Source organism: Buteo buteo, chromosome 9 (assembly GCF_964188355.1).
Source record: "Buteo buteo chromosome 9, bButBut1.hap1.1, whole genome shotgun sequence".
Lineage (NCBI taxonomy): Eukaryota > Metazoa > Chordata > Aves > Accipitriformes > Accipitridae > Buteo > Buteo buteo.
The window spans coordinates 7,483,966-7,511,577 of NC_134179.1; the positions used below are offsets into that span (position 1 = coordinate 7,483,966).

Here is a 27,612-nt window from a genome sequence, read left to right on the forward strand (position 1 = left end):
TTGTCTGCCCTTTACAGAAATCCCATCTAATATATTGCCAGCCTTGCGTGTTGGACTGCTATCGTCCCAAAATCCTAACTGACTCTTAAAAAATGTGTTTTAAAAACTGTGAAAAATGTGGTGTTACCTGGCTGAACCATGCAGCCTCCCTAAAGCAAAGCCCATGCTGTGGTTTGTGTCTAATAGGTCTTGACTCCTTGTCGCTTGACTCAAAGTCACTTATTGATTCAGCGAATATTCCTCCCTTCGGCAAAATTGCATTGGTTATTTTAGTGCCTGCAATGGACTGATTAATTGAAAGGGTGAACTAAGTTTGGTTGTAGGAGCCCTGAAAAGTCTCCCAGGCTGCTGGAATGAGACAAAACTGGGGAGCAAATGCTAAAGGAAGGGGAAATAGAAGAGGAGGAAGGTGAAGTGTTGTGTTTAGTTACAGATTTAGTGTTTAAAACTTGCTGTTTGATTCTTACTTTCCCCAGTTCCTGTCCATTCCTTTGCATAGCTCTGTAAAGCATGGGAAAGTAATATTTTTGATTTGATGAAAGCAGTTACACATGTTATAGGAAGAATAAATTTTTTTTAGTTACGTTTCTTTTTGCACGCGGCAGTCTACTTATCTGTCACTTTTCTGTCCTTGCGTCCAGGTTATGGAGACGGAGAGGATGATTTATCTAGTGACAGAGTACGCTAGTGGAGGGGAAATATTTGGTAAGTACATTTATTGCATTCTTTAATCAGATAATGCACTTGGTCAACTACAGTAAACTGAAAATAGCTGCCACGCTCTCTTGTTTCAGTTGAGAGATGCCCTTCAGCCTGAAAACTTTCCACTGACAAAAGGGGTAAAGAAATAAATGCTACCAACTTAATGGAAAAATAACTTCCATAACCTCTGTTTCTTCTTTGGGTTTCATTGACAGGTGGTTCTGCTACTTTTTTTATGCTGACTTTGGGATTAAAGACGTTGGAAATAGTAATCCAGTTAGATTTTGAAGTGTTGCTGAATACTTTGCTTCCCAGCAAGTTATTTCAAACTTGTTGACGATAGCGGAAATGTTGTTTGTTGGTAGCTTTCAAAGAAACAGGCAGTCCTGTGGTTCTGTAGTATTTTGTTCTCAAAACCATGTATTTTCTTATCTTTTTCATATCTGATGTTATCTTAGCATGTATTAGTTACATCCATTTTAAACTCCATTGTCTGCTAAGAATATTTTGGCTGAGCTTTCTTGACCACAGAAGCTATTCTTTAAAGGCAAAAAAGTATCTGTGCAGCACAATTGCAAGAACTGTTGACTGATTTATTAATTTGTTTTATTACCATGACCAGTAAGAAGCTTGTAGAAATAGAGATTTACTTACACACTGGAATTTTGCACCGGGTGGCGGAGTCAGAATTTTGCAAGATTGGTCTTTACTAACTTAGCCAACGTGAGCCTCAGAAAAGGGGGCAAATCCTTCGTGCTTGAAGTGAGCTAGCTTAAATCTGCTTCCAGGCAGTGTCCTTGTGAGGACAGTCACATACGGCCTGTCGGCTAAATGGAAATACTCTCCTTTTTGTCCTGTTAAGTTATTGCAGCAGATTCACTTTTGATGTCAGAGCCTCTCACTCTGCTGGAACTGCGGCCGAGTTGTAATAAAAGATGAAGCTCTTAGAGAAGCAAGACAAGCTCCAAATTAAGGAAAAGGAAAACAACTTGAGCTGAAAAATGCTGGTTTCCACTGAATATAATCTAATACCAGTTCCTTAGTACCTTCGTAGATGGCCATCATGCCTTATTCTCAACATTGTCCTTGTCCTTTGGATTTCTTCTCTGAGAAGGTGACAGCTGAAGGAAGAAGCAAGTAGTAGCTGATGTTTGGAAAGTGTGGATTGCCTGGTGAAAAACCCGACTTCCTCCAGCCGAGTCTTCCAGTTGTTTCCTCAAACATGAATCACGGTGCTAGGCACCCAGCGGTTCTGGAAGCTTGTGAAATTCGTCTTACCTTGTGCAGCAAGCCGTAATTGCAGCAAAATCACTTGAATGGGTATTAGAGTTCGCTTGTGTGTGGATCACTGCAGAAAAGTATAAATTACTTTTTGCTTTTTCTCCCTCTTCTGGTGAATTTGGCAGAGATGGGCTCGTCTTTTTTAAATCCAGAACTATGTGCAAGCTCATATACGAACTTGGAATGAATTCTCTTAGCCTTCTACGTGAGTCGAAGTGAAAATCTCATTGCTTTCTGAAATATTTTATGCTGTAGTAAATTCAGCTCATTAGCATGGCTAATTTCCATTACACTGCCCAGCATTTTATCCTCATGGATAGCTGGGAGCAGCCAGTTATGTAACAGCCATGACGTTTTTCCAGGCCAAAGCCAGAGGTTGTGCCCCCACTAGCCGGTTTTGAGCATTTTCAGGCACTGCGCGAGGCCCTGTGCGCCCTCGGTGTTGGAGCAGAGAGGGGGAAACTAAAGTCTCAGCTTTTTGTAATCGGAGTTTCCTGAGGAGCCACGAAGACTTTGTTCTAACAGCGGAAGCAATTTACAGGGAGGAAACAGCAACCCATTTTGGGAAGGCTTCCTTGCAGTCGTTAGCATCTCCAGTACTAAAGAATCTCACGTCCTCACGTTGTTGAGAGAAAGTCTATCGCAGCGCAGGCTGGCTTCGCACCTGCTGACTCTTCCGTACTGTCGTGCAGCAGGCGGAAGCTGGGGCTTACCTATTATTAAGGATAAAACATTGCGTACACATTGCTTCAACTCAACGCCTGTCCCTCTTATGGTAGGCTTGTTAGGGATCGCTGGACGTGCTGCTGGGATAGCCATGTTAGGTGTGTATGGACAGTGCAGTCACTGTGTCCATTACTGCGCACTGGGGAATCCTCTATTAAATGTGCCTGTGCTGAGTCTTTATCTCTTTTTCTTGATTGTCTCCTAACATCTGCATGACCTAGGTTTTGAAGTGTAGTGCGGAGCTGCAGAAATGGGGGGCGCTGGCAGCCATGGTTTTCTGGATGCTAAATGCTCGGTGTGAGGTTGAGTGCCTCGTATAATCCGAGTTACAGTGTCAGGCTTTTGTGAATGGCAAGTTTTTGTTAGAAGCAAATCTAAGTTGTTCTCCTTGGTGCTTTAAAAAGACTTTCACAGGCTTAAACTGTACCATACAACTGTAAATATTACATGGGCAGCAATATAGGTTGGAATTTTTAGCTGAAAGAATGGTAGTTTCTCTAAATGGCCACGGTTTAAGTCAGTCAGTGTTGGACGCTTGTCTGTCTTGTGCCTGGTTGGTCTGAGCTCTGCAGGCTGTTCTGGGTAGGCACCTGGGAGAGCTTTACAACCTGTTTATCTGAATTTCCAGTAAAAGGGCTGATAGCTCCTTCAGTGGCCAAGCTGTGCCGTAAGTGTCTTTGATTCATCTGTTACTGGAAACGTTTTGATAATTTGCTTTGTTTGCATAGCGCTGCATGGGGATCAGGGGGAAGACTTGCTTTCGCTATGGGCTTAAGCAGCAAAATGTAAATTGTTATTTTTTTCCCAATGCATGTTTTGCGTGTGGTTGGGTTGCTGGTTTGACATCATGAACAAATTAATGTCTCCTTTTAAACATACAGTGCTCTTTGTTCCAGGTCCCTTGAGTGTCCTTTTTTGTGGTCAAACAGAATACAGTCTAGAAGTCTGTTTTGATTTCAGCTGTTTACTATGAATACTGTAAATAATCTGCAGCCCTCATTGACAAGAATATGAGTACTTGGTTGATTAACAAAAATTCTCAGAAAGCTTGACAAAATTCTCATCTGGTTAATGTGGTTAGCACATCCGCTGTCTCTGCCCTGTCTCCCCATCTCCTGCCTGTTTGTCCTGAGCTTTCTGAGTGTGAACTGGACAGAGGCGTTAAACAACGTGGTGTCAGTCTCTAAGAAGGTCAGGCTGCTTCTGAGATCACAAGGTCACCAAATACACTGGAAATGTGACTTAATCCACCACCCAGAGGAGATGTAAAGCTTAAGCAGCATTTGCTTTCCAGACAGAAAGCAACTTAAAAGCGTGAGGAGTCTGTCCAGAGGTGAAAAGTGGAAACTTGTGTATCAGTCCTGTCTCTTAACCAGAAGATGCCTTTTCCTCAGTGTAGGATTTTACTGTTTTTAATGCAGAGAGCAGCATCAGGTGCTTCATATAAGTACAGACAACAGTGACTGATGTTTTTAAGGGTTGCAAAATGAAATCGTGCATTCCTTCCTCTCTGGAAAACACTCAAAGGAGCAACGCCATACACATCTTCAGCTCCCGCAGAGCACACTGACGTGTGTATGACCCAGCGGCGAGTCTGTGCTTCTGGACTTGGTGCACTCAAGATCAGTGTGCTGGCTCCCAGCTGAACATTCAGGTCATCTCTGTAACCTCCATTGCACAAGAGGTTTATGCAGACTAAGCCTGCAATGGTTAATTTTGGCATACAGTTGCCCTTGGTGGTATGTGAAGTATTCTGTAGCTTCATTGTTTCTGTCCTTCCTCTGGAGCTTGTGCAGAAATGTCAGTGGTCTCCAAGTGCTGTGCCTACGTGCAGAGCTTGGGGACTGGCCTCTCCTCACATTTCTTCATGAAAAGTGAAATTTCATGCCTAACCTAAGAAGATTTTTTTCACAGCCTAAGCAGGACTGACTAATAAAAGGCGCAGCAGAGTTTTCTGCGTGAGCAGACATCTGGCAGGGCAGCCCCTGAGAGCAAGACTCTGAAGTGTGCAGGACCCAATGGCATGTGTCACTGTCTGTGCAGGGGGACAGGTGACCCTGGTCTGGGCAAAAATATACTTAGGATAGCCCTGTAGGAAGACGCCTGCTGCAGTAGGTGGATTTGATTTCTTGCCTGCAGAAGAATCTCTAAAATATTTTTTTGAATGTTGAGAGATTGGAGCCTTTCACTTTGTTTTAAGAGCGCTTGCTATATTGGCAGGCTCTGCTCCCAAATTCAAGCAGCATAAAAGATGTGAATGACCTTGACTTGTTTAGGAGCTGAGCTACTATCTGTTGATCAGCGGTAATGCTTAAATTGGAGCAGGCCCTTGCTTAACTCTGCTTGCCAGTCTCCCAACTCTTTAGAGTAAAGAATTTATGACCATGCAAATGACTTAATGAAATATGATGGGGCTACTTGAGATAGTAAATTTTGCTTTTCCTAGCAAGTGACTTGAAGGTCACACTGGAATTGGTATGGATTCCCTTCCCCAGCCCTGGCTCAGATTTGCTCATGGAATAAGTTCATCCGATGAATAAAACTTAATTGACAAGTTTTCTGAAAAACAACTTCACTCTGTTGCACAACATGAGTAGTCAAACGTAGAGAAGTAGGTTGCTGTGCAGTCAGAAGCCAGCAGAACTTCTTTGATGGATCTTGGTAATTAGTATTTACTGCAAGTCAATTATGTCACAGGTATTTTAATTAATGGGTGACTGGGAAAAATACAACCACCTGATGAGAAACCTTCAGAAGTGATTTATTTTTATTATTTTCAAACACAGATATCTCTGTCAAGCCTTCCAGTTTAATGGAGTTTATGGAGTGAAATTAATCATTTCAGCCTATTTTTGGCCAGAAGTCTTTTGAGGCCAACTCAATGGCCCAGCTGAGAAGTAATAGCCTCTTGAAACGGGCAAGGAGATAATAAGCCCCTGGGGTTTGGCTTGCTAGTGCCTCTGTTCCCCCGCTCTGTGGCCCACACTCGAGGGGAGAGGGCTTGTGCAAACCTCTTGGAAGCCTCTCCCGTGAGTTGGGGAAACTCGGGAACCCTCCTGGTCCCGCATGTAGTCAGGGAGTGTGGTTGGTTACTGGGGGCTCTCCAGGATGCTTCTCAGGTTTCTCCTGGCTTTCTGTACCACTGTCCTCAATTCCATGATTTGCCCACTACTATTCCTGCAGGTATCTCTTACCGTGCCGCATCAGTTTTAGCTAGATTTGCTTATAGGGTAGAGAGATATTAGGGAAGGATAATAATTGTATTTCATTATTCAACTGCTGCTTACTTTGACTTTTACACTTTTCCTGGCAGAGTTTTGTTGCCAGTTCTGCTGATGCTTCGGGGGAGGGGGATGCTTTTTCTCCTTTCTCTGCCATTTCTACTGCTGGTCCCCTGCCTGTCCATGCCCACTTGCAGGATGGTGTGATGAGTGGCTTCTGTAAGTCTGGTTTTAAGTGGATTCATTTAAGTTGGGTTGCTGCTGTATGTCTGCCTTTGTGATCTCTTAGAGAGACTGTCCCTGCCCACGCGTGCAATGCTAGCTTCCAAGGAAAGCTGAGCTGGCAACAAATACTACCTTTGAGTGAGAGTGTAGATTTTGAACAAAATATTTTAGAGTACTCAGGTTTCTGTAGTAGAGGCAAGCTCCATTTTTACAATCAAATGCATTGTTGAATATTGCAAGTCTGTTTTTGCAGCAAAACAGTAGCAAGTACGCAGAGGCTGGTTATGAGTGTCAGGAACCCCTGCACATGTTTTGAACTGTGTACGATGAATTTCTTTTGTTGCATTGCAGAAGTAAAACTGTTCCTGAAGTTGTACTTTAGTACTGACTTGTAGCATTTGTAAGGGGAGCCTGTGTGCTTCAGGAGTGTTCAAACTGGGTCTCAGCCAAGGTGTACCTTGAAAAGCGCGCTGTGTCCAGCCTGAGCAAGGAGAGTGTGGGTCAGAGGCAGACGTACAGCCGGCTGGAGTGGAGCTGGCATAAACTGCAGAGCACGGCAGGGTTTCGCTCCGATCTGGTCACGAGTGGCTTTCCCTCTGAAGAGGGTTGATGTTAAATACTTTCTGCAGCTGGTAGGTGTGTTGGCTAGAAAGCTGAAGTGTCTCTGTAACTAGACAGGACTTCACTGGTTTCGGCAAGAGTTATCTTTGGTGAGGCTTGTTAGACCAAAGACAAATTTGCTGTGAAAAACCAGAGGGAAGGAGGGATGGCATATGGCCATGAACCTGCACCTCTCACTGTCGAGGTAATATGGTATGAGGGAGGCTTGGTATTTGACCGAAGGAAAAGGTTGAAAAAGTTTTATTTTGATTTTGAAAAAGATTTCAAAACCTTTACACTTTTCACAAAACAGTTCTGATTTTCCAGCCAGCCCCGTCAGCTGTCTTCTAAATAGAGGAAAGATTGTAATTTTAAAGCCTTTCACTTGGAGACAGCCCAGGTAAGGGCTGGTGTGTCAGTGGCGTGCCGGAGTCCCTTCCCATAGCTTCAGCAGTGACCCTGTCTGGTGTTTGAATCTGTAAAACACGCTGGTGCCCATGTCGTTCCCCATCTCCATCCTCTGCATCACTTGCGGTAAGCGCGCGAGAAGCCCCTGTCTGGGTTGCGCTCCCTGTGTGAATAACCACTTTGTTCTTCGCTTCGTCCCTTACAGATCACTTGGTGGCCCATGGACGTATGGCCGAGAAGGAAGCCCGGAGAAAGTTCAAGCAAATAGTGGCTGCTGTCAACTTTTGTCACTGTCGTAATATAGTCCACAGAGATCTGAAGGCAGAAAATCTACTTCTGGATGCTAACCTTAACATCAAAATAGCAGGTGAGCTAAGACTAGCAGTGTGGGAGGAAGGCAGCTGCTTTCAGAAGTTAATAAATGTAGGCATTGGCTGCTTCCAGGTATTCAGAAAGAAGGAAACGCAGTGCAGCTAAAGGAAGCTTTGGATTTCGGTGTGGCCTGCTGCCCAGAGCTGAAACTGCCAGGTTGTAGCCGGGAGATTTATATCTCCCTTCAAGTAGCGCAAAATAAAAGACGACGGGAAAAAAAAAGCAGGTTTGGCTTCATAGGCAGATATGCGGCTGTAGATACTGCGGTGTTCCAATACACTGGATAGTGGGTGAGACTAATATTAAAAAATTGACCTTGCTTTGAGTCCTGCTGCCGGTTTAGGACTTCTTCGAAGGAGTTCAGACTGAGTGAGAGAGAAAGAATGGAAGAGGAGGGATGACAACATTTATGGTAGAGCAGTGAAGGGGAAACAGCACTCTTGGTATCATTTTACTATGCTGTCTGACAGAGCAAGAGAAGTAGCCCCAGTGCTTTGGGTATTTTATTCATTGCAGGGTGAGAAGCTGAAGTTACTAAATAAACAGGCCCTTACAGTCTGTTCCCAGTGTTTTGCTGGGCAGTGGGGTTTTTCGCTAATAACTGCCCTTCCAGAGAGCTTGCAACTCGGATGGTTTCTAGGCTGACCTAACACAGACCTGCATGTCTGTGATCCTCTTGTACATGAGATTGAGCCTTGGCTGCTGAGCTCTGTAATGCACTGACTAGACTTGACTTTTTAGCTTTGTGGGATTATGTAGCAACCGATTGAAACAAGAGGATTTAATACTGCCCTGCTCATCTCATTTCATGGGCTTTTGAATTGGAAGAGCTCATACTTACTGTTTAATTCTACTAGAGCCTAATGCATAGCAGAGCATTTTTGGAAAGCACTTTGTTGCCCCTTCTCTTAATAGGCTTCCTTGGAGAGCTTGTTGGCTTTTGCAAGAGTTTGTAACTTGATTTAAAAAAAAAAAAAAAAAAAAAGTGCTCAGGGCTACAAAACTTTTCAGTCTGTGAGCAATTTTAATACTGGGAGTTGGGGAATACTCTTCTAGCTTGATACCATCTTGGAGAGAGGAACCAGTCTTATTCCTCGTGTTACTGTTCTCTTATGTACCATCCGTAGGTGTTAGATTAGAGTTTAATATTTGATTTGTAGTAAAATGATTAGTAATTTCTTCGGTTTCTCTCATCCTCACTTTGTGAGGAGGGAATGGATAAGGAATAGAAAGGAGTGAAGGACTTCCTGAAACTTCCTCTGGACACTTAATGGTATGAACCCTGTCCTCCTTGGCACAAGGATGATAACCTGCTCTTTGCTGTTCTGGGAGCAGAAGATGAGCAAGACACATGTTGCTGATGAAGTATAAGTGGTTTGTAGTGTTTCCTATGTGTTAAGCTAATCTGTGCTGCCTTGCGCTGTGCAGTGTTTTGTGTCCAACTGAAAGCCTGCTAGCTCCCGCTTCCCAGGACTGCACTGTGTGCAGTCACCGAGAGAAACATACTGACAATGTGGGGAAAATGACTTGGTTTTGCCAGTCAGACTCATTTCCTGCTGAAGGAGGGCAGCAGCAAGCACCTGTTGGTAGCTGCTGCAGTGGAAGGAGTTGGTGGCAGGTAACGGAGCTCCGACAAGAAAGGCTGTTCAGGAGGTCTTTATGAGCAGCACTTTCTGGTATCTGTTTATGCGAACAGATGCACTAATGATTTGAGGCCATCTTGTGTTCATGGGGTAAAATCTAATCTGTGTGTAGGGGAGGGAGGGTGCCTAGCAAATAAGAAAGAAGTTAAAAACTAACCCAGGTAGAAACTGGAATACAGCTGGATTTCCTACAGAAATGTCCACATGAGCATGCTGACAAGCTCTGTGAATGTCTGAAAATTGTGGAAACTTTTTTTTTTTTTAATCTAAGGGAGTTGGAAACTATTTTCCTTCCAAATCTCAGCTCCCAGAATGGACTCTAGAAGATAGTTCCCACCCTGATGGTGGTAGTGTTTTACTTGGCAGGAAGATGTGGTAGTGATTTGAAAAGTAGCCTGGAAAAGCTGATTTATGGTATAGGATTTTCCAAGTATTAAGTTTTGTCCCTATAACTCATCAATTACAACTTGACACCGGTTCTTCCATTGTTTCAAGAGCAAAAAAAGAAGCGATAGCAACCGATCTCTTTCACCCCAGACCTCCCAGAATAAACACTACAGAAATGCGCAAAGCCCTATTACACAGGGTGGAGGATTGGCTAAACCTTCACTGCCAAACCCGTTAACTGTGTCTAACTCAAACCTCTTCAATAATCCATTTAATGTTCAGCTGATGGAAGCTAGACATATATCTCAAGTGTCTTCTGAAGGCTCTGCTCGGTAGGTCTGGTCACTTTTTATCTGCCAAGTAGCAGCAACACAGACAGCCTGAAGGATGGATGCAGTAAGCCAGTGTGTCATCTCTGACACTCAGATCTGAGACTGGGACTAGAGCTTTGTGGTTCTTCTGGTACCCATATGCGCAGCCTTTAGTAATGTGCATAATTCCATCAGCTTTTGGAGTTTTGCAGACTCTCACCGGTGCAGATTTTCTAGCACATTACTACTGACCTCCATTTGCAGCTCTGCATCCCTTACTTGGCATTGGTTAAGTAATTGACACAGCAAGATAGTGTAGCAGTCTCAAAGTCAGTTAATGCTGCTATTCTTACTCAATGGTGACTACAAGTGTGCTTTTGGGGTTTGGGTTCAGGGTTGTTGTTTTTTTTTTTTTTTGATTGATTGCAACTATACTATTTTTCCGTAAACAGTAAGATAGATACAAACACTCTTACCCTCGTGCTCATTTTTCCCATGGATGCCTTTTCTCCAGCATACCTTCTCAAAGTCTGAGTCAGTAGCTTCTGGCACTATGTTCACTTGTGCTCCCAGTCAGAGGGTTCAGCCAGGAATTGAGATTATTGCTAAATACCCAGGCCTTCCTGGGGTATGGTTTCAGAGAGGAATCTGATCTATGCATTGCTTTGCATTCGTTTGCAAGAGCCTGCTTGCTCTTTCACCTTCTGAGGATAAAAGTTCCTGTTGTGCAGATACTAAAGGCTCTTGCTCTGAGGAAATGTGAGGGACTGGGCCCACCTTTTTATAGCACAGAGATGTTTCTTTTAAATATTTTCCCTATATCACATCATTGTGACTTTTACCTTGCTCTTTTTAAAAATGCTCCTCTTCCCTCTGCATCTGTTTGTGGAATGAGACCTGGTTGCTCCCTGGGGATTTGGATTTGTATGTCTGGGGTGAACTGGGGTGACTTGTCATAGTTTTTAAGAAAGTTTAAATTGTAGTTTGTTTTTTTTTGTTTGGTTTAGATTTTGTTTTGTTGTTTTTTGTTGCTTTGGGGTTTTCAAATCCTCCACTGAACTTTCAGGGGGGCTTTTAAAAAGCCTACTGTTTTCACCAGCCTTGACCTCAGTTGATGCAGCACAGGTGGGTTCTGGAAGCTGTTTCCAGCCTTTGAACAGTGCTTCACGTAAGATGGAGCCATCTGGCTCCAGCTCCCTGCAGAGACGAGCAGCGTGACTCACCCGGAGCCCAGAAGGCACTGGGTAGAGCAGCAGCTCTCCACAGAGAGAGGTTTTTCATCCTGAAATCTTGGGCAGCCATGGGGTGCAGGAGCTCCAGGACCTGCTGGGTGGACACCGACATGCTGGCGGCAGCACCTCTGCCCTTCTAGCCTGGTCCTCTAAGGAGAGGCTCTGTGGGGCTGCTCCCTCTGCCCACCTCCTCTCCACTGTCAAAAAGAGCTGTGAACCCATGGGCTAATTTCAACCTGATGTGGAAGAAGGGTAAAGTTTCAAAGATGGCCAATCTCCTGCAGCTCTTACAAAGCAGAGAAGGTTGCGGGAGGCAGCTGTTGCATGTCTGTTCAGAGGCAGCAGTGGCTGCCAGCTGGCATGGCAAGGCACAGCTCTGCCCTCGCTGCAGAATGTGCTGCTGCTTGCTCGCCGTGCCGCTATCGAATGGGGCTCGTCGGCATGACCGGTTAGCGGGCCAGTGCAGCAGTGTGGGGAACACCTCGGTCCTCTGTCCTGTGCACAGCTGGAGCTGGTGCTGGGCTGCACGAGGTGGCGTTCACTGCTTTGAAAATACGGTTGGTTCCCACAGTGCTGCAAAGCCCATTCGAGTACATACAAGGATAAATAAAAGTAACTAAACCAGAATAATTTGCTCAATATATGTGAAGTACCAAAATTCCAGTGTGTTCTTGCACAGTTGGAAAGAGTTTACATCTAAACTTGACTTACAGATGCTTTGTTGTGAGGAGATGGAAATACATTTTAGTGCTCTAGTTTTTATTGCTTGCTCTGATAGCTGTAATTCAGGCACTTGTTACACAACCTGCTTTAAACATGAGACAGAACAGCTCAAAAGCTTGCAGAAGTGGAAAAGACAATTGTGTGGCTGTGTACTATTTCCCTGAAATAGTCCTCCAAAGGCTGACTGCTCCTGTGTTTTGGAAGTTTAGATGAGTTCATTTCCAGCAGTAAAAACCCAAAGGGTGTTTAACTGCCTCGTTTTGATACTGTGATGCTTTTAAAGAACATTTACCATCTCTGTGCTCTGTTTTGAGGTAGGGTTTGAGTAGCGTTGTCTGTACTCCAGGTATTTCCACAGGATCATGACACGCTAGGTATTCTTCACAAGCGTAAACCATCTCCACACAGAGAATTTTGCCCCCGCAAAGGGATGGGAGGAGGGGAAGTTGGCTGTACCCTCCTGGCGCTGAGCTAGCAGCAGTCGTGCCGACTGCGCCTGCTGTGCCGAGCTGTGCTAGGTGGTCTGCTGAGCTTTGCAGAAGCTGTTTGAAGGAGGAGAGGAAAGTCACCTGAAATTAGGTCATGGAAAATCCTGTAAGGAAAGCGGTGATGGTGAGCGGGAGCACAGACTCACCAGTTAGTGCATTGTCTGTGGAGTGCTTGTGGCGTTTTCTGTGCCTCCTGCACAGAGGTGTTGGCCATCACTGGCCTCGCTGATGGCTTGTTCTTGGAAGTTGGTGTGAAACTCTGGGCGCTGGTGTTAAGGGGCTTTTGTTTAGCAGATGACAACCATTTTCCTTTCTGCAGGGTAATATCGAATGTGTTGGGGCAAACCTGTAGTTTTACATGATTTAGGAAAACAAATATTTCTTGATGGCTAAAGAAGATGGCATGCCAAAGTCCTTACCTTTTAAAGCACGGGTAAAAGACTGTAAGGAGAAATAAGCGATAAAAACGAAGATGAGTTTTCAAGATGAATGTGTATTTATTTCAAGAAATGGGAAAAAAACTTTTGCGCTTTTGCATTTCAAGTATTCTTTACCATTTGTATACATGTAGTGAAGTATGCGTTTTCGGTCCAATTCTCCTGGCACGACATGGGGATCTTGTGTTTCACTGACAGGTAGGCAGTCAGCTGTGCATTATTCCAGATACGCTGCAGTTCTGACCACTGATGGAGTCAAAATTAATCTTAAGCTCTTTATAAGAGATTTTCACTTTCTGCAGCTGTACTGCGTATTTTTGCCACGATGCTTTTTTGGTTTAATCAGTTAGAATTTGCAAACTGAGCTCTGGCCTCCTTGGTTTTTTCCAGTGTTTCTCAACAAGCCTGCCGTGAGGATCTGCTGCTGGTGCAAATGCCATGAAAAATGTCCTTGTTGCTGTGGGTCCCCGTCCGCGTGCGTTAATGTCACTCACCCTCCTGCTGGCACACTTCTAGCAGAAACACAGGCAGAGCAGTTTGCAGATAACCTTTGTGGCACCGCTCCTTCTGATGGAGCTTGCTTCTAAGGGCACCTCGTTCACGGGACATGGAGACGCCTCTTTCTGACTGTATATTTGCTTTTATACAATGGACACAAAAAAGAAGGAAATTGTTAGTGAAGCTTCTTTCTTTTTGTAAGAAAAAGCTCACTTCTCTTGAGTCCGTTGGTTTCTTTACTTCTTCCAGTGTGAGTCCCAGCTGTGTGCCAGAGGGTGGCAGGTTAATTAGCAGAGAATGCCATTAGTGCCCACGTAAGCTGATGGTTGACTGCCCGTAAGGTTAAGACCTTTCTTTTAATTTCTCTTTCAGGATTTATTATTTGCTGTTGGTGGATGATTTGACTGCGTTTGTAGAGCTGCCCACCATAACCAAAGTTTCCAGCTCACATAACACTTTCTGGAAAATCAGCTTCCCATTCTTTTTCCCTTTGTCTGCATTTTGTCCTTGCTGCCAGCTGCCCTGGCCCTAATGAAGTTGAGAAACTTGACATTGGAGATGGAGATTAACACACAAGATTTATGTGGGATTTCTTGAATATAAGGTGGAAGCCTCATTCCAAACCATCCACCTGACTTGCAGCAACCCTAGTTGATCTGATGGCTGGTGTATTGACTCCAGCATGGAAATCACATGGGCAAAAAGCAAAGAGGAAACTTTTGGGAAGATCTTTGTGTTCTGCTAAGCAAAAGCAGTATGGTTATAGTATGTGAAGCAGGCCTAAGTCTTGGTATTGCAGCAGGTTGTTTAAATGGGGTGTGTTTTATACTGTATGAAGTGGACATGCGGCTGTTAATACTTGGTCTTCTTTTGTCTCAGTACGGAGAGAAGTTGCACGTTGTCCAGGTGGATTCCGCATTGCTCTTACTGTTCTTGCCTCTTTTGCACTCTTGTTTCTCTGATGTCTGTGTATCAGTTATCCGTTCTGGGATTGTATGTGACTTTACTAGACTCAGCAAATTACTTATATCCCATTTGCTTAGGACAGGTGGAGTGGATCGTATTCCTTTAATCAGTTCTCTTTGTTCTTTCAGATTTTGGGTTCAGTAACATCTTCACACCTGGTCAGCTGCTTAAAACCTGGTGTGGGAGTCCTCCCTATGCTGCTCCAGAGCTCTTTGAAGGAAAGGAATACGATGGGCCAAAGGTTGACATTTGGGTATGCGATGAACCTCCTTCTCTCTTTGATCTGACTTTTGCTCTGTTTGTTTGGCTTTGATTCCTGAATACTTGGTATGTGTCTCGGAGAAAAGCCGCTGATATGGGAAACAATGTTTTTCAAAGAAACGCTTACAAAATTTTGTTCTGGCTACTATGTCACATGTTTTCTTTATTGGGAGGCATGGTGCCAAAAATATTAGTTGCCCAGAAAAGCGTTTTTAATTTAGTTTCCCAAAAATACAGTTTGCTTCACCACTGTTGAATGGCAGAGTACTTGCTGCAGTAGGGCTTGATCTGGCAGAGCTGAAAGAGGAAAGGTCAAGTTTTGCTCTACGAGGTTTTTGCAGAGAGCACATTAGCACAGAGACTTGGGATGGTCTCCTCTGTGGCACTAGCTGTGCAACGCAAAGCCTGCTTTGCCCTGCAGCCCTGCCTTTCAACACCAACTCGGTTGCCTGCTGTCCTGCCTCTTCTCCTCGTGGGGCTCCCCAAGCTCTGCCAGCCAAGCTGGATGAGTGCAAGGGAAGGGTGGCATAGCTGGGTTTGAAACGGCCGCGCCGTCCCAGCAGTGTTAGGTTGGCTGAAGCTGTTTGGTCTGGGCATGCAGGTTGGCCAGAGCCTCCTGCCGCAGTAGTGTGGGGCTGCCTCAGGCAGGCTGGGGCTGTAGGCTTCTTTAACCATTGGCTTCTGAGGCTCCAAAGAAAGTCTAAATTAGGCTTGAAGTTTGCAGGAGGAATTAAGCTGGCCTGGGATGTCAGCAAGGTCCATTCCAATGGCATTTGGTTTTTCTTCTTTATTATTACTTTATTTTATTTAAACAACATTTACTGCAATTAACTGCAGTCTCCTAGTCTCTCCCTCTAACGCTGCTGACACAACCTTTGTTTTGGACGCAGAGTCTTGGCGTGGTGCTGTACGTGCTGGTCTGTGGCGCTCTGCCCTTCGACGGGAGCACGCTGCAGAACCTGCGGGCGAGGGTGCTCAGTGGGAAATTTCGCATTCCATTTTTCATGTCCACAGGTAAGGGGTGCACACACCCCAGCATGCCTGCAGCGCTGAGCAGGCGCTGGTTGCGTCTCTGCTTACAGATTCTTTGGAGCACTTACATTATAGTATACCAGTTGATTAATGTGCCAGTCAAGTGGTATGCCAGGAAGCTTATCCACTGGATGGTGGTTTGTAACGTAAGCTAAAATGAGTTCTGAGTCTGGAATTTAGAAACCAAAATACTCTTATTTAAAATCTCAGCTTTCATGTATGTAACTATGCAAACTATAGCAAAACGTCAGCAAAGATACACTCCTTCTAAATTTTGGGAAATGTGAAAGCTAAAAATGGAAGAGTGATTTAGGAATATAGAGACTCTCACTGTACCTGTTTTAGACAAGAAGCTTTTCACAGCATTATGGCACGTGAGTTTCCAGCAATACCCCCATCAGAGATGAATGTCTGTGTCCTGTTTCTGCAAAAATGCTTCTGAATGCTTTAGTAATAAATCTTGTTCTGGAAAAGTATGATTAATTCTCAGGTAAAACCAACTTCATTTCAGAACGAGTCACATGTAGGTTCTTGGTTGCCTGCTGTCAGATTAAGGAGTAATTTTGCATGGGCTGCCTGGAGTTTCCCAGCTGTAAGCTTCCTTGCCTGCTGCCTTACTTGTGGAAGAGGCTCTCTTCATGCAGAAAATGCTTGCTAAAATGTGGTGCTTTTAAAGCTAGCTTATATCTAACCCATCCCAAACGGAGGAGAGCCTCAGCAGTCCCCCACGGTGACAGCACATGCGTAATACAGTGGAGAAATCATTCACAGTGAGCTGTTCCCGAGTGGGGAATGGTCAGGGGATACTTTGCCCTTCAACCCCCCAAAGCCAGTCGTGTCCCCCGGCCAGTGCCGGCAGGGCGAGGAGGGACGGGGTGACAGCGTGCCACCTAGGGGCTCCGGCAAATAGCACAGGGGCCCGGTGGCCTGGGTGGCTTGCTTCCTTCCTAGCCTGGGGAAATCAAATGTCTGCAGCAAAGCGGCACGTGTGCGAAGTGCAAAAGGAGAAACAGTATTTTTGCTGTGTATGACTTCCTGCGGAGAAGTGCATCGCTTTGAAAGAAAAAAGCACTTTCGCCCTTGCAGCGTGAGGCTGCCTCCTGCAGAAGTCGTGTCCCTCCCTGCAGGTTACCCAGCCTCTCTCTTCCCCTGCAGAATGTGAACATCTGATCCGCCACATGCTGGTCTTGGACCCAAGCAAGCGGCTCTCCATGGAGCAGATCTGCAAACACAAGTGGATGAAGCTTGGGGAGGCCGATGCAGAGTTTGACAGGGTGAGAAGCAGAAGCGAGCTGGTGTGCAAGTGGGGTCTGCTCAGTGCCTGCTGGGCTGCAGATGGGCTCCGGGCACATAGTGCTGCAATGTTCGTTTCGGCTGTTTGAGACCTCTCATTGGGAGTGCTGGTGCGCTGCCTTTCCGCTTTCTGTCTCCTGGTCTTGCTTTCCACATCGCTCATCATCTACATATATTTTTGTATCTTTCCCTTTGGCACTGAGAGCCAAAGGGACTAGATTTCGATTTGGTGTGCCATCAGCCTTCAAAGCTCATGCCAGCTTGCAGCCAGAGCCTGGTGCATTGGTTCCTCAGAGCGCTATGACTCATCGGTGTGTCTTTGGGAATGTCAGCACTCAAGTCTGTGTCTGTGCTCTTACAGCTGATAGCGGAGTGTCAGCACCTGAAGACCGAGAGGCAGATGGAGCCGCTGAACGAGGACGTGCTGCTAGCAATGGCGGACATGGGGCTGGACAAGGAGCGCACAATTCAGGTGAGACACCACAGCTGACAGTCGTGTCCTGCCTGTTCCTATTGGAGATCAAATGGCCACGTTTGTTGCTTATCGCCTCTGGTAACTGAGCACCCTCAGCACAGTATGGAGCATATTTTGTTGTTTGACAAAAGGCACTGACTGCTGTTTCCTTTTCCTCTTTTAGTCGTTAAGAGCCGATGCTTATGATCACTACAGTGCAATCTACAGCCTGCTCTGCGACCGCCTGAAGAGACACAAGAATCTGCGCATTGCAGCATCTCCAAGTATACCACGGACCATGACCTTCCCCACCTCTGCTAACATCCAGGTAGATCCTGCTTGCGTAATGTTCTTCCAGCCCTGGAAGGCCAGCCAGTCCCTTACCTGCCAAACTCAGACTTGCTTGTGGGTGTCCTCATCCTGGCAGGAGTGTCAAAATGTTCCTCGTCCAAGAACTTTGTGTGTATTTAGGGTGCCATAATACTGAGATTAGGAACAGTTTGTTCATTGCCTGTGGGTTTAGCGAATACCTTTCAGACAAAGTCTTGTGTTAGCTTAGCGACAGAGGAGAAGGCAATGCGAGGGTTACTGTTTGGGAGGCAGAGTTTACAGACCAGGACTCCGGTGCGATGCTTCTTCCTCAATTTGTGCTGCTGTCCAAGAAATAAATATTTGCTTTAAGAGAGGCCAGGTCATAAGGGAAGCAGAAGAGATGCTGACCCTGCCTGAACAGAAGGGAGGAGGGGAAATGAGGCAACCCATTGAGAATTAGGAATAAACTGATCTTTACTGGCTCCAGGGTAACCTCTGTATTCCCAAGTGCTTAGGTCTGTGCACTGGTGTTAATCCAGCGGTGTTTGTAAAGGGGTTGTACGAGATGCTAGCTTCATGCCTTCTGATTTTGATCTTACTGCTCTTGCAGACAGAACAGACAGGCAATACCATGAGCATCAATGTGCCACAAGTCCAGCTCATCAACCCCGAAAACCAAATTGTAGAGGTGAGGTACACCCCTTGATGGCCCCTGCAAGTTCTTTTCCCAGGCTTGCACCGAAGCCTTTTGCTTGACCCTCACTTGTGTTTCAACATCTCCAATGTTTTGCCTGCCCAGACTGACGGAACAATGAACTTGGACAGTGATGAAGGGGAAGAGCCATCACCTGAAGCTCTGGTCCGTTACCTCTCCATGAGAAGGCACACGGTTGGAGTAGCTGACCCACGGTTAGTATTGGACCCTAACTCCCTGAGGGAAGATTAAGGGAACCTGAAGATTTACTCCTAGCATGTGACTTTGGTCCTTCTGAGATGTCACAGGTTTATTCATGTGCTACATTGGCAGATAAGAGGCTAATGCCTGAAGGGGACTTCTGGGCTCTGTGGTATATAAGACTTGATACATTTTGGACTGGCAATGGTCTCCAGTTTCTGGGCTGGCAAATATGCTTCACAGCGTGCCCCTCAGTCCCAGGTCTCTGCTTCACTTTAGGCAGATCAGGTGGTGATGAGTGCATGTATCTGTATCATAGCTGGTATCAAATCTTTGGTTTCCCGCTCCTGCTGTGAGTGGCTTGGAGTTATTTCTACAAACTTGATTTTTACCAGACAGAGAAAGAAATTCAAGGTGTCTCTTTAGCAAAAGTGTTCTTTTAAATGTCCTAGTTCTGTTGCACAGCTTGGTTAGTATTTCAGCTGAGGATGAGATGCTTTCCTCTTCTTCCTCATGAGCTCTGTGTAAGCTCTAGTGGTGTTCACTGGTGTGCAAGCCAGTTTCTCACCTAGGGTGCACTGCTCTCATGTCCTAGGTAAAGTTTTTGTGATAAATGTGACTTGAGGGTAATGCAAAGAGCTAGTTCTGGCAAATCTCAACTTGGAGGGGAAGAAGGAACAAGTAAAAACCAAAGGGTGGCTTGGCTACTCTCTGTGACCATTTTCTGGAGCCGTGAGAAGCCTTTTTGTGAAGGGAAGCAGAGTGTAATGGGCCTATGGGTGGTGCTCTCCACATCATTGCTAATTTGCCTGTCTGTAAATGTGATTGCACAGAACGGAAGTCATGGAAGATCTGCAGAAGCTCCTGCCTGGCTTCCCCCGTGTCACTCCTCAGGCTCCGTTCCTGCAGGTGACCCCGAATGTGAACTTCATGCACAATGTGCTGCCTAGGCAGAACCTGCAGCCCACGGGTCAGCTGGAGTACAAGGTACTGACTGATGCGTGCGCTCCCTTCTGCAGTCTGTGCCCCACCGGCACGTGGGGGTGTGTTTGTGCTCGCACTTGCTCTCTTTATCTGCCAGTTCCTTGGACTCCATAAGCTTCAAGGTTTATCCTCTTGCTGTCTCTTTAGGTATCATTCTGGCTGGTTACTTAAAAAGCCAAGGAATGAAAGAACACTGCAATATGAAATTAATTAATGGGCTGAGGAGAAATAGGACTGCGCTGCCTGGCTTTGGAGCTGCAGGTTGCAGCCTGCCTGGCAACTAAAGCAGAGTGCAGGGAAATGGAGAGTTAAAACACCACTTTTCCACTGACACTGCCTCTCTCTGCCCCACGTCAGCTCTGAGATGTTGGTGATACTCCTTCATCTCTCCTGAAGCCCAGAAGGCTTGTTTTCTCTCATGCCAGTGTTTGGGTTTGTGACCTTGGGGCTCAGGTACTGGAAGGATCTGGTATGGGGTCGGTAACTGCACTGTCTGTGCTTCCCAGGAGCAGTCCCTGCTGCAGCCTCCCACCCTGCAGCTGCTGAATGGCATGGGCCCTCTGGGGCGGAGGGCATCAGATGGCGGAGCTAACATCCAGTTACACGCACAGCAACTGCTGAAACGTCCTCGAGGTCCATCTCCGCTCGTCACTATGACGCCAGTAAGTAGCAAAAGGAAAGAAGAGAATTGGTGGCATGCTTATAAATATCTCCTCCCACAGGCAGAGGTGACTGCCTCCAGGTCACGGCAGACAGAGTAGTAGCTCAGTCTGTAGTGCTCTGGAAGCACTGCAGGGAGTGTACCTGCATGCTTCCAAAGGTTGCCCCGCTCTGGAGCAGCGGGGTGCTTTGTCCCCTTGTGGGAGAGTTGCTGTTCTCTCCTGTAGCTACCAGCTGAGATGGTATTCCTCTCTGGAATTGACGAAATATTTGTGAACTTTTTTTAATGGGTGCTTTTCTTCTCTTTTGCTGATCTAATAGAGAAAACGAAAATGTCCATCTTGGGCGTTAATGCACATTCTTTCTTGATGCATCTGTAGCACCTGGTAGCACCAAAAGAAGCAGCAACCTTGTACAAGCAGTTTTGATTGGGGAAGGAATGTTGGAAGGGGTTCTTGGCTGGGTGGCCTTGGTGCTGCAGAGGAGCTGACATACATCCTTGTGAGAGCTTGTTTGGGAAGGTCAGGTGTCTGCTGTGTGGATGGGACCACGCCGACTGCTTTCTGGAACCCATGGCTTCTCTTCTCTCTGCAGGCTGTCCCAGCTGTCACCCCAGTGGATGAGGAGAGCTCCGATGGGGAGCCAGATCAGGAAGCTGTGCAGAGGTAACTCCCAGTCTGTTAACATTTGCCCTTACTACCTCCAGGAGGTTCACCCTGTGGGGTTCCACAGCTGAATTAAAACACGAGCAACCTCATCACAGGCAACAATGTTGATTACAGCGAAGGCTCAACGTTTCTCTTGTTCTTGTGGGTGTTGATTACTGTAGGCAATTACTCCTCTGACACTACTAGGTGCTTACAAAGCTGGATTCCCCCTGAAATGGTTAGCTAATTGAGCAGTAGGTTCTCCAGAAACTCTGAAACTGCTAAATTCCTTTGCTTAGTGTGCACCAGCATGCAATCCACACTAACCTGCAAAATGAGTGCTAAGTGATTCACCCCTCCCTGCTGAGTGATGGAGGTATGAAGATCTCATCTGTGGCCTTGGGTGTCAATGCAGCTTTTGTATCAAGACATGCAGTAAACATCCAACTCTGATGCCTTAAACAAAGTGAGCTTGCTGGAAATGCGGGTACCTCTAGCTTCTAATTTTAACAGTAGGCCTTAAAATCATCTAATCCAATAAGGAAAGGATTGTTAGATACCAGGCTGGAAACTGCTGTTCTTTTTGTCTGCTCCAAACACATACTAGGAAGCGGGTAGAAGATGCTTGTAATTTTCTAAATCCATGAAAACACTAACCATGTCCTTGCTAACATTTTCTTAGTAGCTTTTGCATAGTTTCTTCTCTGCTAACCAGCTGGTGCACTACATGTGGTGGATGTGGTTACGGAGTGCTCCTATTCTTACCTCAAACGTGAAAAGTTTTCTGGATATCCCACCCCTCCCACCCCAGTTTGTACAGGCCACCACCTCGAGTAAGGCAGCATTTCCTCAGGGGCTGCGCTCTGGAGAAGGATTCAAATTGGAGGTTGGTTGCAGGCAGAGAAACACTGGGGGGGTGGGTGGAGGTCATACCCCAGAGCCTCTGCCAGCTCTTCTCTCAGTGCTCCAGAGCGAAGGGGGGATTTGAACGGTGGGTGTGTGCAGTGACAGATTGTGCAGAGTGTGCGCTGAGACTCCTTTTGCCTACCTGAGCTTAGAAAAAAGTCAAAGCTGGCACACGTGAAAGAACTTGCTTCCAGCCCTACCTTAGAGTTAACACAGAGCACATCTTGTTTTCTGTGTAGCTTTAGACTCTAGTTCTTCACCACCCTCATCTTTGTGCTCACTCTCACAGTATTTTCCAGCTTCATGAGCTGCTGTTCATCCACTGAGCCACGATACTGGGAAGGTACATGCTCATGACCTGCCCCAGCTCCAAGGCAGCACAATGAAAGAACAGATGCCAACTCATAGTACTGAGCAGATGAAGAGCATGCACCTCCAGGCACTATAGGCTGCGTTCAGCCCCTGTTAAGCTGCTGTACCCTAACTGCACGCTGTCTTCCCTAGCAGGGCTCAGGAACACAGGCTCTATACGCAGCTGTACACGGATGTGCTGCCTAGATAGCTATTAAAAGTTGTAATTAAGGGCCCATAATGTCCACTGACAACGCCTCAGGTGGTAGACAGTCTTTCTGACTGTGCAAATTAGATAAATCTGACTCTTGGCAAGGGGATGCCTGAACATCTTACCAGGGCAGATTTTCACCTCTCCTATTCTAAAACCTAAGGTTTTAGCTGAGTCTCTAAATTAAAGCAGTAGCTCAGCTGGAAACATTTTGAAACCCACATGCAGTATTTTGTAGGTTGCAAGCCACTGAAATCTTCAGATCCCACTGAAAGGCAAGTCTCCTTGGACCCATAGGTCACTTTGCTGCTCTCAACAGTGTTGCCCTTAGTCCTTTCATACCACATGTTCTTCTTCCACCAGATGGCCCAGAAGAAGCCCCATCCAGGTTGTGTGTTAACTCGCTCTCCACCCCCTTATGTTGCAACATGTCAGTAGTCATCAGAGGAGAAGGGTAAATAGCATTAACATCAGGGACAGATGCAAATATTTAGCTTCTCAGAACACTGCTCTGAACACTCTGTATGCAGCCACCAGTGAGCAGATTTTGCCCTCCTTAATCTGACCTTGAAAACAGAGCATAGTCTTTTCTCTGTTCCAGAGAACAGTCACATCTCCTTTGAGCTTTGGGAAACTTTCTTCCACCCGAAACACTGTTACAGCTCATGATTGGATTGTTCCCTGGAGGTCTGAAATAAAATGATCTTAGCAAACCACAACTGTAAAGCTCTTTGGGAAACTTTCCCCGTCTGCATCAAATGATTCTTAAACAGCTAATGGCACAGACTTTGGCAAGTTACCACAATGCTAAGCACTCTTCATTCTGTTAACTTGCTGTCTTCTGCTTAAGTGGCTTCAGTGGCTAGCAAAGAAAGGCTGGCTTTGGAGAAGGCAACAACTTTATTGCCTGCTGCTCCTGTGCTTCACCAGTGGAAATTGCAGGGAGCCTTAGCAGGGGAAAAGAGTGAAGGTGAGAATTCCCTGTTAGTATCCGCGGTGTCGCTGACCAAGTTACCATAGCTGCCTCGTTGCTGCTGGTTCACAAGAGCAGAAATAGTTGAGTTCATAAGCGGGCATCCATCCCACCTGGCCTTGAATGGGTAAAGTGCTAGGGCCTGTGCTCATCACAAGCTAGGGTGTCCTGGGTAGGCACTTCGTTCGTTATCTCTTCTGGCCCAGTGCCCCCAGCCGCTCTGAGCATCACTGCAGCCAGAAACTAGCAGTTCAGAGCTGCACAGCCCTTTGTCACATCCTTGCTGAAGCAGAGGCTCCTAGTTTTGCCCTGCGCGCTCCCCCAGTCTTCAGCAGGTTTGCAAAAGAACTGCAGTCTCTCATTTCCAGTTCAGAGGGTGCTTTAGTTTAACCTGCTGCCCCCCAGGCTCTGATGTGAGAGGTGAGCCCAGCCTTAGCGCTGGTGGCTCCGGCTCCATTGGAAGGGACCCTCTCGCTTCTCAGTTTCCTTTGGTGGTTTTGCCCTGTGCATCGCCGGGCGATTCCTGACTCCCTGGAGCGTGGAGCAGGGACTAGATGGCGCACACAGCCCGGGCTGGACACCAGCCCTTCCTCAGCCGAGCCCATTCTCCTCACGCTCGAGGCTCTACCCACCCGTAATCTCTGGCAGGGTGACCCTTGTGCACCCTTCCCCTGCTGTGACAAGCCAGCCACTGCTCAAGGCTCAGCCCGGGGCAGGACTGAAGTGCAAAGGCCATCCTGCAAGGGTGCAGCTGAGCAGCAGCTCTGCTCTGCGCCCGTTCTCTGGCCAGCTCTCGCTAGAATTATCTGTGACTCGTCTCTTGGCTCTGTGCATGCAGCAGACTTCCCCGTGGCTCAGTGGGGCCTTGGGAGAGGAAGGCAGACCTGCTGTAGCGGAGTGACTCCATGTTGAGGGCAGGTAGTCACCCGGGTATTCCCAAAGGGATATACCGGCCTTCCCCTTGAGATGAAATGTGGCTTTCCTGCTGGGAAGAGCAAACGGCTACTCATTCCTTCTGAGGCTTGCAGTAGCACACAAGCAGCTGAAACTACACTTGTCCCCTAAGCACTGAAGACCCAGTGACGTGACAGGCATAGGCAGCGTGTCCCTGGCGTGCTTCTCCCCAGTTGGTTCTGAGCACTGCAGCAAGCATTCTTCCTTCCCATTTACTCTGGATTATCTAACGCTCCCTGTTTTTGGAGTACTCCCATCAGTCTCTTATAAAATGTGCTCCTGCTTGTTGCAGATACTTGGCAAATAGGTCAAAAAGGCACACTCTGGCAATGACCAACCCTACAGCTGAAATCCCTCCAGACTTGCAGAGGCAGCTAGGACAGCAGTCCTTCCGACCCCGGGCTTGGGCTCCACACCTGGTACCCGATCAGCACCGGTGAGTAATGGCACCGGCCGTTCGGGCAGCTTTGCGCCAGGAAACCTGCTCAGATGTCATCTGGAATGGAGCACTGAGGACGTCCCGCTTGGCAGGGAGGGGTGAGGAGGAGGAACAACTCCAAAGAGCAGACCCACAGAGCAGAGGGTGTCTTGACCACACTGGGGATGCCGGAGTTCTGCGCTGGCACGGGCTCCGTGCCTGCAAATACAGGCAACACAGGGGCAGGAACCAGCTGGCTCTTCCCCTCCAGTCCTGTTTTTGGGGCTGGACGTGATTTGCCAGAATGGCTGCCATCACATAAGGGTTGGGAATAAGCTATTCATTTTAGAGGAAAGCTTTTCTCTGTTGTAATGGTAGGTGTCAAGCTAGCAGTAGGTAGCAGATTTTCTACAGAACATTTTTGGAGGCAGATGCAGGCAAAAGCTGCACCAAGAGTCATCTACAACCAGAGCTTAAAAACCTCACTGTTCTGCACCAGAGTTGTGTGTTTTGACTGCAAAGTCTCTTTGCAAAGCTCCTCAAGAGTCATTTTATTTCTGATCCGAACCCCTGCTGGGAATGATGTCGGGAGAGGAAGCTGGGGTGGGAAGAAAATCACAATGTCTGGGAAGGAGGGAACCAATGCAGATTTGGATCTAAACACACTCAAAATGTGTAGGTGGGGCACTCCGGATGGAGAGAGGTGTTAATTTGACATGCGGTCCTTGGTTAGCAGCAGCAAACTGGAGATGCTAATGCCACAGAGGGAGCTTAAAACCTGTGCTCTGAACCTCTCAGCGCTGAGAGCGCAAAGCAGCTGCAAACTGCAGAGTTTGCTGCCTGTTGGTCTTGACTGTTGAGAAAGCAGTCACCTACCAGGCTAGGTTGGTGCTCCTGTTCAATCTTTCAGCCAGCTCACGCTGGCAAGCTTGACAAAGCGCTTTTTATTGTAGCCAGATACCTGCTGAGCTGAGCACTGATGTAATCAGCAGAGACAGGTGAACTCTGAGCAGACTGAGACAGTGCTAGTGCCACGCTGGAACTCCGGAAAACCAAGATAAGCACCTCTCTCCCCTGAAGTTACTCCCTCACAAAGGTGCTTGGGGGATGGGAAGAGCAGGAGGGGAAAGATTTCTAGGGTCACAGAAAAGCTTGATAGGAGGAGGAGTGCAGCTTGCAAAACAACCAGAATGTGCTGTGTCCTGCTTTAACGATTGCTTCAAATTGGAAAGGTAAGCTGGGTCACTCATGCACTGCAGGAATTGATTTTTTACAAGATTGTTAAAACACACTTGCCCTGTAAATATGTTGGTGTCACCTCTGCCTCTTGGCTTTGGAGTCCTGAGGCTGTTTTGTTGCATCACGGACAGGGTGGTATCTGCTCATTCCACCCTCAGTGTCGTAACGTGCTGTAAGCCTGCCTCATGTTTTACCTGGGAAATCACGGACACTTCATCTGACCATGGCCTAAACAGGCTGCCCCATGTTGTGTCCAAGAAACGTATGGTACAGAAACCATTAGCTGTCTTGTGTCATCACCTAACCAGACCTCAGTTATTGAGTGGCAGGTGGGTTTTATTTTAGCACCTAACGTATTTTAAGCCATCTTCTTATGTAGCACCCGGTTTTAGTCATGATAACATAGTATCTGAAAGCACAATTGCAGTACAGCGATTGTACAAGGCAGTACAGTTGTTCGGCCCTGGCCCCATGGGTTTCGGAACCTCAGTGTAATTTTATCTGTGGCTTCTGCTTTCCATCAATACAACAGGAGATCAAGATAAGGATAATGCATGGGATGACATCAAAAGGCAGGGGCACAGCTCTGTCCTTGGAAGAAAGTTGTGTGTAAGCTATAGAAACTGAAGTATGTCCCGCTAAGGCAGACCAAGTGACACGAACTGAACCCAGCGTGCTGGAAATGGTCCAGCATCAGTCACCTTCTGACATGGGGGAGCCTCTCCGGGAGAAATCATATCACTTCATGGAACAGGCTTCAGTAAAGACCTGCATTGAGAGTCACCATGGCAGTAACTTGCCTGCAGTAATGTGGTTCAGGCCCACACCAGTGTGCAGCTAGACAGGCTCCTGTTGGGTTTAGTGCCAGGATGTCAGAGATGCTGTAAAGACCATGTCTCCATGACCTTCTCACAGACAAAGGCTGCTGTTGGAGCCTGTACCGTTAAGTATTGTTGGCTGGGTTTTATAGATTGCATTTGCACAGAAACCGTTAGGGCAGGCAGGGAAACCTGATCCTATTTGTTTTAAGGCACTTTGCGACATGTGTATGGAAGGTTAGCTTTGCTCATGATGATGCAGGTTGCACCAAATGGCAGGAGCTTAGCACTTCACTTTGATAATGGGGAACCCCAGCTTGGGGAGAAAAAAGCTCCTGAAAAAAATCTGGCTCCCTCTGATGGTGAAGAAGAAACCTCATTGTGAAGGGAAAGTGCTTGTAGTGCCTTGGACACAGTTGCCTTGATACTGCCTATGTCTGCTTTTCAAATGCACCAGTTCTGATTGCCCAGTGCCGAGCATCCAGGCAACTGGGAGACTCTGTATGTGAAGTGACAGCTTGGTTAATGCATTAGAAAGATATCCCCTACTGTGCAGAGTTACGTTCCTGCCCTCTCTTTTTAATTCAGTGCATCTTTAAGCACGGGTGCCAGCCCCCCTTCCTCCTCAGAGGCTGCAGAACATATCAGGCTCCTTTCTCCATGTGCCCCTCCTGTTTTCCACAGGCATCAGATGTAGTCAGGAGCCCTGGGGAGCTGGAAGGCTCAGGAAGTGGCTACTGAAGAGGTGAATTTTAGATTTTTAGGATGCTGAATGGTTTCTGTAAACCTTTTCCCTCTAAGGGATAGATGCATCTGTATGGATGGACAATGAGTTGCTGCCCACCTGGAATCTGGTTTGTGGCTGAGTAGTCTCCAACCTTAAAACACATTTATCTGCCCAGGCACCAAGGATACTTGGTAATCCTGTTTCCTGTTCACGGTGATGATGGCACTTTATTTCTTGATCTAAAGCATGGTGAGTGC

General features: G+C 46.7%; 1 protein-coding gene across 3 annotated transcripts in view; it reads left to right on the forward strand.

The window, feature by feature from the left end:
* Positions 1-27,612, forward strand: part of SIK3 (SIK family kinase 3) — a 92,245-nt gene that overhangs the window by 52,375 nt on the left and 12,258 nt on the right. For 2 of the 3 annotated variants that reach the window (XM_075035168.1, XM_075035170.1), the window contains exons 3-15: positions 642-705; positions 7,369-7,530; positions 14,349-14,473; positions 15,372-15,495; positions 16,669-16,787; positions 17,168-17,278; positions 17,445-17,588; positions 18,183-18,260; positions 18,372-18,481; positions 19,301-19,454; positions 19,958-20,113; positions 20,706-20,776; positions 24,446-24,589. In XM_075035168.1, coding sequence (XP_074891269.1) covers positions 642-705; positions 7,369-7,530; positions 14,349-14,473; positions 15,372-15,495; positions 16,669-16,787; positions 17,168-17,278; positions 17,445-17,588; positions 18,183-18,260; positions 18,372-18,481; positions 19,301-19,454; positions 19,958-20,113; positions 20,706-20,776; positions 24,446-24,589 — 1,562 coding nt within the window. The remainder of the gene's footprint in view (positions 1-641; positions 706-7,368; positions 7,531-14,348; positions 14,474-15,371; positions 15,496-16,668; positions 16,788-17,167; positions 17,279-17,444; positions 17,589-18,182; positions 18,261-18,371; positions 18,482-19,300; positions 19,455-19,957; positions 20,114-20,705; positions 20,777-24,445; positions 24,590-27,612) is intronic. The other variant, XM_075035169.1, reaches the window with a different exon arrangement.